A 12,201-nucleotide genomic window follows, 5' to 3' on the forward strand; every position below is an offset into this window, starting at 1 on the left:
AATAACAATGCCTAGAATTATTTTTATATGTGTCAAAAATGTGGTAGCAGTTATCAGTATGACTGAAAAGCGCTTAACTCAATGTGATGTTTCTCTTACCTGCTCATCTGATGATGAGATCCAGCTCAATTAATCAACAAGCATCCGAATAGACCATGGCTTGTTTGCCCAGTTCCCTCTTTATTTAAACAAGTCTGCACTTATCCATCCAAGATACCCGCATATCTTTCTAAACTTATAGACAGAAGTAAACTCTGCAGATCTCAGAGTCAAGGAGGTTTACTCGATATTCCCACATTACTCTTCTAAGTGGTTACAGCAAGTCACGTCTAAAATCACCAGTACTCGGTGTCTTTCAATATAATGTTTCTGTCTTGTGTGACAGGTGGCAGTGTTGCTTCCTGTTTAATCTGCATTTCCCTGGTTGTCTTCCCATGAATCACAGGTAGAATTATGTAGGGTACCAGACTCTAGCGTCAGACGTCTGGGTTTAATTCCAGCTGTGTCCTCAGTAATGCAGCAATGATAGGAAAGTCACCTAACTTCTCCAGGTCTCGGTTTCCTCATCCGGAACCAGGTAGAAAATAGTACGTGCCTCAGACGGTTCAGAAGGGTTAGGTGCGAGGCACAAGTAGAGCACCTACAGTGATTGGCAGGTGCTAAGTGCCGCTTGCCTCTTTTGATTCGCAATTTCTTGTACATTTTGAGTGTACGTTTTGTTTGTTTGCCTGTTTTTGCTTGTTCCATGCATTGAGAATAACTTTTTGAGTCTGCTGCTTGTGTTTGGGTTTTTTTTTTTTTTTACAAAAGTAATAAATTATTTTCTTCAGACTTTTGTGAAACAAGAGAAACAAAAAGAAGGAAGCCATCCATTACTAAAAACTGGAAATAATCACGTAACATTTTTTGAGAAACATGCATAAAATTATTAAACAAGTTTTTCACAGATTTTGAGGTGAAGCAGTCACTATGCATGCTTCTATAACTTATAGCAGCCGCTCAGTCAGTTTGGGGGCATTTCTACGTGCTGACTTATTTTACTGCTGAAGAGTGTTCTTTTACGACTTATACGTTATTTATTCCATGAGGGGCAGAGAAAGAGAGAGAGAGAGACTGCTCTTTTCTCACGTATTTTATCTTATTTTTCTTTTGCAGTTTCTATTTGGGGAAAATACTTTCAAGCTCCCATTCTATTTCTTTTACATTAGAGTTTAAACTCGAGACACTTAAGTCTTTTTTAAAGCTCTTAAGTGTATTCAAAGTTTTAAAAATAGTTTATCTAGGATCAGTAAGATTGTTCAACAAGTAAAAGCACTTAACACATAAGCCTGACAGCTGGGGTTCTACCCCCCACAACTTATGTATAAAGCAGAAAGAGAGAACTAACTCCATAAATGTAGCCCTCTGATCTCTAGACATGTGCTATAACACACACACACAAATAAATAAATAAAAGTTTATCTGTAAAAGTTTCTATTATTGGAAAGAGACTACTAAAAATGGGGAAGACATGGGGGGGGGGTCAGATAAAAACCTGGTGCAAGGGAATTTCCCAGGAATATACAAGGATGACCCTAACTAAGATTCCTAGCAAGAGTGGATAAGTAGTCTGAGCCAGCCATCTTCTGTGACCAGATCGGTGCCTCATCCAAATGTCATTAGAGAGGTTTTATCCACCAGCTGATGGAAACAGGTGCAGACTCACAGCCAAACATCAGGTAGAGTTTGTGAAATCCTGAAGAAGAGGGAGAGAATGGATTGTAGAAGCCTGAGGGGTCAAGGGCACCACAAGAAGACACATAGTCAACTAACCTGGACTCATCGGGGCTCACAGAGACTGAACTGGCAACCAGGAAACCTGCATGGGACTGACCTAGGCATTCTGCATATATGTCACAGTTGTGTAGGGTTGGTTCTCTTGTGGGACGCCTAACAGTGGGAACATGGGTTGTCTCCAGTTCTTTTACAGGCTTTTGGGAACCTACTCCTCATACTGAGTCACCTTACCCAATCTTAATATATGGGGAGGTGCTTAGTCTTACCACAACATAATATTCCATGCTTTGTTGATACTTATAGGAGACCTGCCCTTTCCTGGATGGAGATGGAAGAAGAGGGAATTGGGAGGTGGGAGAGGAGAATGGAGGAAAGGGGTTGGAAGGGGAGAATGGGGGAGGCTATATCTGGGATGTAAAATAAATATATGAATAAAAAAGAATTCTTCTCTGTTAGGCTCAGAAGATGTGGCCACATGCAAATCTTATTCTCGACACTTCCATCCATGTATACAGTGAAAGCTGGTAATGTTCACACACACACTATCTTCTCTCATCTCCTCCCCTCTCTTGCTGCAATCTTTCCTCCTAACAATCCCCCTCTACTGTTTGCCTGTACTACATGTACTGTGGTACTATGCCCATAGTGCAGCACCTACGCTGAGAGGCATTTCGCGTTCGCGAGTTAGGAAAGGAGCCTGGAGATTTAAACACGTACACACAGAGATGAGACAAACACACAGGGACACGGGTCATCCTTGAAACAAGAGTGCCAAGAATGCCCACTTTATTGTGCTCAGGGGCAGCTTCTATAGGACTCTGGCCACGCCCAGCTCTTGGGATCTTTCAGCTGCAAACTCATCAGAAATCACTCCCCTGCTATCAGGGTCTCATACTCAGAGCAGCTGCAGGCTGCTCAGAGCAGAGGAAAACAGGTTGTTTGCAAGAAATTCAGGGTCTGGTGGTCCGCAGTCTGCAACACCCCCCTCCTATGCTGGTGGAGGGTTATTGCTTGTTTTTTCAATCCATGGAGTTTAATTAGGGCTGCTGGCATACACATAAGCAGACAGAATGACTAAAAATATTTGAGCTCAATCTTCAGAAATATGTATCTATATAACCTAAGGATCGTGGGTCTTTAGTGAGAAGATACATGTTGCAGATACAGAATTGAAGTGGGTTCCATGCTGTCTTATGAACAGAAATCATGTCTTGTTTTTCATGTTGTCTTTAATGAAAAGCAATGTAGTTTAGTTACACACACAGTAGATTGTATTCAACTCAACTCTTGTAAATCATTTACTATCTTTGTGTTTTTACACTCCATCTTTATTTTTGGTACTTCTCTGTAACCAAATTTTGTGATCAGGAAAAAATGCCCATAAGTTTATCTCTGTCTTTTGCTAGGAAATTATTCTTGGCACATAGACAGGACTTGGGAGGACACAGGCCTTGGGGAGCAAGCTGTAGAGGACAGGCTATGGACCTGAGCCAGCAGACACCACCCTAAGACGGGCCTACAAAACTCCAGGGAGCTTCAGGGATGGAGGTTTACCCATGAGTCCCTGACCCAGCCAAAACTCTATTCTTGTTCTCTTTAGACCCTTTCCTTCCCAAGATAGCCGCACCAGGGATAATTCCCCTTGTGCTCTGTTCACACCCAGCTTCTTTCTGCCCTGCAAAGGTACCCTATGTTCTTTCATACGATCCATTTGATGGAGGCTTGCAGAACAGGTGTCAGTGATACAAACACTGTCCTCAAATGGTCATGGGGAGGGAACACACGGCCATGATTCCTTCCACAGGATGTTTGCACACTCTGCTCTCTGTATTCAGACTGCCCTTCTCTTCCTTGTGTGCAGAACAAATTCCTGTTTATTTTCCCAGACTCAGGTCAGATATCACCTCTCCACTGAACTCTTTCCTTGTCTGTGGGGGAAAGAGTCGATGGGACGCTCTGTGTCATTACAGAAACCCATGCGCTCCCTCCCCCAGGCCCTCTGGGCACCTGGATCCTTCTCCATTCTCCCGCCAGTCCTCAAAATCACCGTGAACAAAGTCCTCAAAATCGCCATGAAGTATGGGGACCTTGGAGGAGAGAGGCAGAGAAAAATGTAGAACTCAAGAAAAATCAATTTTAAAAATCTTTTTAAAAAAAAAATCACCATGCACAGAGCGAGAGGGTCAAGTCTTGATCGCCCTTGGTCTGTAATGCTGATCCAACATTGGTGCATATAAATGCTTCTAGCATCAACCAAGTGACCAGCAAAACCACAGCACAGAGGGGAATGTGATAAATGACACTGCAAGGTCACTCACAGGATGGAGCTGATGCCAGGGAGGTGCTTCACAGGGCACGAGGCTAGACACAAGAAAAGAATGGCCACCTGTTTGCAAGGGGAGGCTTCGCAGACCAGAGCACAGTGGAGCTGGGTTTGGAGGTGTGCACAGATGTTTTACAGGCTACATGCTATGGCAGGGTAGCCAGGACTAAGGAAGCAACAGGAGTGGGGGGAAGATACAGGTAGTTCTGGCTGCCCAGAGTGGAGTGTCAATCAAAGAACTCTGCAAAGTGGTGATGTTAGAGAGTTGGACAGGAATATGCCGAGGAAGGGCTCTGGCCACCCACAGAGGAGCTGAGATTGTCTTCTGCACGTGGGAACCAGTGGAGGTTTCTCATCAGCAGAGGAACAAAGGTAGGGGTGTGTTAGAAAGATGGCTGAAGCAACGGTGTGGACACCGACGAACCACAGCTTTATTGTGGGATTTAGGCCTGATGTTGAGAAGGGAGGAAGCCTGGACTCTTCTGACTGCTTGGGGACTTGTCAGGCAGGAAGAGAGGAATCCATGCTGGCCACCTCACCAATGGTCCCTAGGCTTCTGAGAGCCAATGAGTTTCTCACGCTCAGAAAGGATGGAGTCTGCCGTTTCTATCGCTACAAGGTGAATACGGTCTTTCTCCCTACCCTTCGTCCAAAGACCTCAAAGATGAGCATCCCAAGGTCTTCCCTGCTGTCTCTCTCTGACTCACTTGCAAGATGAAAATTCTTTTAGTTTCTGTCTTGAATCTGTGCCCAAGTCTTTAACCCCCACCCCCCACCCCTATACTTCCTGCAGGGAAAAGAAAAATTGTTCGCCAAATGGCCTGAAATGTCAGGACACAAAAGTGAGACCTGAGAGGTCACTGGTTGATTTAAGATCCTCACAGAATCCCTGCTTTATGATAAAGATTAAAATGTACCACATTTAAGGTTCCACACTAAATGCAACTACTTTCTATGAGACTATGTGAGCATTTAACGAACTGTAGTTGAATGCTGATAATGAAAATCATTATTTTAGCAATATTTGTTTCACATAGTCCCTATTTTTGAGCCCATAATTTTTGTTGTTGAGTGTAGTACAAATTATAATTGGTCTTAATAATAAAATCCCAGAGTCAGATTTTGGGGGTGAAAACTGAAAGATCAGAGAAGCAGAGCAGCCAGCCACTAGAGTTCTTACTTCTACCAATGCTCAGACTGAATAGGCAAGATCCTATCTCTACAAAACCTCAGACTGAATCCTGAATCATGTCTCCTCCTGCATTATGTTCCTCTCTCTGCCCAACCCTATCCCTTCCCAACTCCACCCCCGAATGCTGGGACTAAAGGGGTGTGAACCACTGCCTGGCCTCTATGGCTGACTAGTAGCTAGCTCCGCACTCTGATCTTCAGGCAAGCTTTATTTATTACAGCACAAACAAAATATCACCATGGTCAAGTCTACAATTCGTCTGTAGACCAGGACAGCTCAAGGACCCTAGACATTTTGTCTACTATCCTAATGGGTTGAAAAGCCTTGGGTACTTCCCCTGGCAGGGAGAAAGGGCAATTTCGTCAACTTCTGTGTCTCCACAGCTCCTGGAGTGTCTCCTGCTTTTTTTTCTGGGGGAGGAACCACTGAGTTGGCCCTGGCCTTGAGGCCTTGCCTGAGCCTAGCATCAATGTCCCCAGTATCCTCAACCCTGTCCCAGCTGAGTCTCGAGCCATCCTAGAACCCAGGAGAAGGAGCGGCCGTGTGTCCCTGGGGAGGGAGATTCCTCAGAGTCCAGGGCCTCTCCCCCCAGCCTAGAGATGGCTGCTGGAACTATCCTGTCTTGAGTCCTGGGGCCAGGTGCCACTGGGGAGTGGCCTCCAGCGTTTGATGGGGCACCACCCACACCCTTTTCCTGCAGAACTATATGCTCAGGGCAGGAGAGTTCCCAGTCCTCCTGGAGACTTGGCAGCTGTTCCATCTCCAGGTGTGCTGACCAGGAGCTCCAGGTAGGAGTCCAGGGCAACCTACAGTTTCTGTTGGCCAGCTAGCACAGCTGTTTTGTGTGTTTGATTCTGTCCCTTTTCCTATCTGTGTGAGTGTATGTGGCCACCTGTCTCTGCCTGACCCTCCCTCTTGAGTCTGGCTATTGCCCTCTCTGTCCCCGAGCCTGTGTCCTCCCAACCTCTTGCTGGCTGAATTTCACTCATTGTCCGTTTGCCCTTGACTGCTGCTTCTGTTTGCTGGGCCTGCGTCTCCCATCTCTCCCTCCTGCCTCTCTGGGGTTCTCTGACTGGATCTTGAGTCAACTGTGTCTGCCCTTCTTTCTCTCCGAACATCTTTCCTGGACTCGCTCTGTCTCTAGCTTTGCCTATAGATGGTCCTCTCCTCGCAGATACCTCTCTTCCTCCACCACGCTCTCAGATTCACAAGGCTTCTCTCCTTGTGTGTCTCCTGCTAGAGTCTGGTCCTCTGCATCCTCTTCCATGTCTGCATCTCTGCCTAGCCCTCCCCTGTCTGTAGCCCCTGCCTGCTCATGTATTCTTCGTCTAGCCTTGAACTCTTCCCTCCTCTTTCCCCTCTTTCTTCTTTCCTAGACACCTCTTCCCACCCACTCACCCCCCTTCGTCTCTGCCTTAATTTTCATCTTATAAATACCCATTCACAACTCTTAGCTCATTGCCGCTGTGTCTCTCTGGCTGATGGCCTGCAGGGTCTCACTGCCCTCGTGCTGTGCCTCTCAGCACCTTGACATTCTTCCTTCCTTCGCCTGCCTCCTTTCTCTCTCCTTTTGCTTGCTGCCTTCTTTGGTCCCTCCAATAGTCTTTTATAAGGTCTCAGTGTCACTGTGCTTCCTTTAGCCTTTGTCCCTCTTTTTTTTTAAAAAAAAAAAATACCTGCTTTTCCTTTGAGAGTGAGAGAGCCCACCACATCTGTGCTGAGCTCCCTTGGAGACCAGAAAAGGATTTTAGATCCCCTGGAGCTGGAGTTACAGGCTATCATGAGATGCCTGAGATGGGTGCTGGGAGCTGAACTTGGGTCCTCTGGAAGAGCAGCAAGCACTCTTAACTCTGACTTAACCCCTTAGCTCCTAACTCTCTCTCTAGCCCTGTCCCTCTTTTGAAACATAGAGATAAATTAACCTTCTCCCTCCTTCTGAAGCCCCCGGTCCTCTCTCCCCACACCTGTGCTCCTTGATTTCCACACCCACATCCATCCCATCAACACCCAGCCTCTGGTTCCCTGTGTCTTTCTCTGCCTTGAGTGTCTGTTCACACCAAACTCTAACACTTACATGTCTTTCTGTCGGGACCAGCTTTTCCTATCTTCTCTCTGCTCCCCCTGCCACACACACAAACCCTGGATTATTATTACCCTTAAAGGTCTATGCTGATATGGAGAAATGTGTGTGTGTGTCTGTGTGTGTGTGTATCTGTGTGTGTTTGTGTGTGTGTGTGTGTATGATAGAGGAAATGAGTGGTGACAGGAAAGAGGAGAGAAACCACATTTAGAATCAGACATTATGAAGTCAGCCTTCTCTCTGTAGATTAGACACAATGAGCTGCTGAGAGTGAGAACCAGAAACAGCAAAGTCCACTTTCTTTAGTGTCTCATCCCATTCCTTATTACAGGAGAGGAGTTAGAGACAAATACAGGAGTTCGCATTAAAAAAGCACAGACAATTCTCTGATTTCCATTCCTTCATGGCAAGGCACTAAGGCTAATAGCCCCAATCACCAGTCAACTCTGGCCTAGAGAGTCACCCTCCACCAAGATTTTATAGCCTAGATAGTTACCTTCCACCAAGACTTTACAGCCTAGAGAATCACCCTCCACCAAGACTTTACAGCCTAGAGAGTCACCCTCCACCAAGACTTTACAGCCTAGAGAGTCACCCTCCACCAACACTTTATAGCCTAGAGAGTCACCCTCCACCAACACTTTATAGCCTAGAGAGTCACCCTCCACCAACACTTTATAGCCTAGAGAGTCACCCTCCACCAAGACTTTGCAATGGCACAGTCATCTCTCTTTCCATTAACAGCAGTTCATCAACAAACTTAGATGTGACAGAGTAAAAATCTGAGCCTAAGAGAGGCCAACCAACCAGCCCTAAGACACAGGGCAAACCAGACAAAGAAAGTGAGACCAGAGGCCAGCTCCCAGGCTTCACTTGAGCTAAGGAGGCAAGTCCATCATGGGAGCAAGCAGTCCTAGACATGTCACTTGCATCTTTGTTTCCTGGACTGGGGGGACAGTTGGCTTGATACTCATTACACTCTCAGTCTTTCTACAAAGCCCCAGGCCCACTACTCCTCCTCTCTGGGCTTTGGTACGATGAGGAACTTGCATTACTAATCATCAAATTGAGCTTCAAGGAGTGCCTAACCTAGGAAGGGGCCATGCTTGTCTGGAGGACAGGAAGTAGGATGCTTTATAGCTCATAAGCTTGTCCTAGACAAAAATATTCAAGAGCGCTATGAAAACTGAGGATGTATAACTCTGAAATTGTAAGACTTTAATTAAACCTCACAGCAAATGCCCACATAGACCAGTGGGCATTCCCAGTTGTGCTGTCAGGAGGCATCCAGTCAAGAAACAACAGTCCCCTACCTCTGTGCCTGCTTCAGTCTTAAGTGAATTCTTAAGGAGCAGTTAGCCAGTCTACACAAGGCACCTGGTGAGAGCTGGCACTTGGATTCTTGGGGCCCTTGTCCCCATCTCCCAGGCTCAACCTGAAGCATAAACAGAAAGTGTTGTGTGTTCATGTAGCTCAGCAGAGGGTCCCCAGGAAACTAACGGAAGCCTGCACCAGTGCTCTCCAATCTGACTCGCCCCAGCCATTTGATCTTCCACTCACTTACCCACCTTTTCTTCAGCTAAAATTTTCTGAAGATAGCCTGGGTGTGGTGGCATACCTCTTAAATCCCAGAGGAGGCAGGCAGATCTCTGAGTTCAAAGCCATCCTGGTATATAGAGTGAGTTCCAGGACAGCCAAAGCTACACAAAGAATCTGTCTCAAAAAGTTTAAATAAAATATATTTTTCTGAATTGTGTAACAGTGGTCACAGCAGCACATAATTTGAGCACATGGCTAGGACAAGGATCATAAATCCATATGCTATAGGGGATAAGCAGGTGATGTCAATGTATAAATCCAGTCTATGAAAAAAAAAACGAATCAGGAGTAAGAAAGTGCCCAATCTATTCCAAAGGAGAGCCAGAGGTACTTATTCATCTCCAGCCTGTTTCTGAGTATAGAACCAAGGGCTGGACAAGGTCAGGTCTATTTTGTGATCCTGGAAGTCCAGTTTTGTGTACATAAGCTCAACTTTTTAAAAACATTGGCAGAAAACAGTAAAAACTAAAACAATGGAGGCAAAATATGTTTATAACTTATATTTGGCCTGCAGGCTCCCATCAAATGGCCTATGCCGTGTAATTTTAGCATGCGGCATGATGCTTCTTTGATCAACTTTTTAAAATAAAGTCGAGGTAGTTTCTGGAGAAACCGTAGGAAGTGTCTTTGTGATGGTTCACAAAACAGACAGATGAAAGGAATCTAGGAAACCAGGCATCACTGGTCATAACTGGGCACGGAGGGTGGTGGAGATGGCTCAGCTGGTAACGTGCTTGCCATGCAAGTATGAGGACCTGAGTTCAAGCTCCAGAGCTCACATTAAAAGCCAGGTGTGGGGTAAGAGTTAAGTGTGATTGCTGTTTTTGCAGAGGATGCTAGTTTGGTTCCCAGAACCAACATGGGAGCTCAAGACTCCCTGCAATGTTAACCCCAAGAAATATGATGCCTTCTTCTGGCTTCTGTGGTGTCTCCATGCAAGTGCCATACACATATGTGCTTGCACACACACGCACATTCTCTCTGTCTCTCTCTGTCTCTCTGTCTCTCTCTCGTTTTTATCAAGACAGGATTTCTCTGTGTAGCTTTGGCTGTTCTGGAACTCACTCTGTAGATCAGGCTGGTCTCGAACTCACAGAGATCCGCCTGCCTCTGCCTCTAAAGTGCTGCCACCACCACCTGGCCATACACACACACACACCTTTTAAATCCTAATGGTGATTTTAAAACACAAAACACCTTTGACCCAAGTTGTGGGAAATTCCGACCCTGATCCTAAACTTTACCCATGTAGGACTTAGCAAATTCCGTAGTCCCAAGACAACCTGGAAAGTAGGGCGAGTAGCAGAGGAACACCGGCTGCGTTGGGAGAAGTGGATAGAGCATAGGTTCAGACCAGGATGAAAAGGACACTGCAGGGCTACCCTGGACTCACCCTGCCATTTGAACCAGTAAAGCCCTTAGGAAATCCTGAGCCAAATCCCAGTATCATTCAAGCTACAAGTGGGAACTAATTCTCAGCACCTCCCACTTACCAACCCAAAGCCTCCTGAAACAGACAGTGGGTACACAGATGCCCTGCGCACCCCTGCAATGCTCAACGAATCACATATCTGAAACCTCTTTAAACAGGAAAGATCACAATGCAGGAGCTCAACTGGTCTGCCGTGACAGAATTCATTTTATTGGGCTTCACCCCCAACCCCAGGACCAATCCTCTCCTCTTCACTTTCTTTTTAGTCTTTTACCTGCTGATCCTCTTGAGCAACAGCCTCCTCATCACACTCATCCACCAGGACTCACGCCTCCACACACCCATGTACTTTTTCATCGGCGTCCTCTCCACGCTGGACGTGTGCTATACCACCACCACCGTGCCCCAGATGCTAGTGCATATTCTCAGCAAGAAGAGGGCCATCTCTTTTACAAGATGTGTAGCCCAGATGTACATCTTTCTCCTCTTCGGGGTCACTGAGTCCTGGCTTTTCTCCATCATGTCTGTGGACAGGTATGTGGCCATCTGCCACCCGCTCAGGTACAAGGTCATCATGAGCCGTGGGATGTGCCTCCTAATGGTGGGTATCTGTGCCACCTATGGTGTGGTGGGTGGCCTGTGCTATACTTTCTTTGCTATGCGACTGCCCTATTGTGGTCCTAATGAAATCGATCACTACTTCTGTGAGGTCCCTGCTGTTCTGAAGTTAGCCTGTGCAGACACGTCCCTCAATGACTTGATAGATTTCATCACGGGCTTCAATGTCATCGTGGTCCCGCTCTCCCTCATTGCCATTGTCTACGCCAACATCTTCACCTCCATTATGAAGATCCGGTCAACTCAGGGGAGGATAAAGGCTTTTTCCACCTGTGCCTCCCATATCACTGTAGTTACCATGTTCGCCATTCCGTGTATCATCATGTACATGAGTCCTGGCTCTGGCTCCTTGTCCAACAGTGGCAAGAAAATGGCCCTCTTCTATAACATTGCCACAGCCTTCCTCAACCCTGTCATCTACAGTCTGAGGAACAAGGATGTGAAAAGGGCTTTCCTCAAACTGGTGGGACGGAGTGGGGCTCTAGAGTGAAGCTTTAAAGCTAAATACCTGGGGAGTTGAACAGAGTAGGACTTACAGTCACCTCCTTCCAAGGGACTCTTCCATGAAATAAGATCCAGACTCCGTAAAGATAGCTCTTTACCCTTGTCCAGTCTGGGGAAGAACAGGAGGCTCAGACATCTACAGTAAGTGACACTCCCTGAGACAGACGATTATGAAGAAAGAGTCCAGTGGTTAAGAACCTGGACTTTACTGCCAGACAGAGCAGGGTTAGAGAATTAGTGTTGGGGTTTGAATGTGAACTGTCCCTCATAGGCTCATGTATTTAAACACTTTGTCCCCAGCTGGTAACAATGTCTGGGAAGGTTGTGGAACTGTTAGGAGATGAAACCTGGCTAGAGAAAGTGGGCTAGTGATACAGGACATGGGGAAATAAATTTAAAAAAAAAAAAAAACTCTTACTTCCTATACAACTTTTTTGTACCTAAAACTTCTCTAAATCTAATAAGTAATTAATTTGAAGGGTTAAAAGAGAAGCACCAGATGTAAAAGGCAAGCTGCTGGAGTTGAATAATTTATTCTGTTGCCCTATCAGCAAAAGAATACACCAGAGAAAGGAATCAATGACCTCCAAGATACATCAAAAGAAATCACTCACTAAAACAATAAAGGAGAAGAGGTTGGGAAAAAGAACATGACTGGTAGGGTTTGGGTATAAAAA

The 12,201-nt window shown here is 45.9% G+C and overlaps 1 protein-coding gene across 1 annotated transcript; it reads left to right on the forward strand.

The window, feature by feature from the left end:
• Nucleotides 1–10,571: 10,571 nt before the first annotated feature.
• On the forward strand, nucleotides 10,572–11,510 carry LOC130884217 (olfactory receptor 2D2-like). Its single transcript, XM_057785242.1, has one exon. It carries the CDS (start codon nucleotides 10,572–10,574, stop codon nucleotides 11,508–11,510), a length of 939 nt encoding a protein of 312 aa, XP_057641225.1.
• Nucleotides 11,511–12,201: the final 691 nt, after the last annotated feature.

This window comes from Chionomys nivalis, chromosome 11 (assembly GCF_950005125.1).
Source record: "Chionomys nivalis chromosome 11, mChiNiv1.1, whole genome shotgun sequence".
NCBI lineage: Eukaryota > Metazoa > Chordata > Mammalia > Rodentia > Cricetidae > Chionomys > Chionomys nivalis.

Coding starts and splice junctions, on each gene's coding strand:
- LOC130884217 (XM_057785242.1), top strand. CDS start 10,572: ATGCAGGAGCTCAACTGGTCTGCCGTGACAGAATTCATTTTATTGGGC.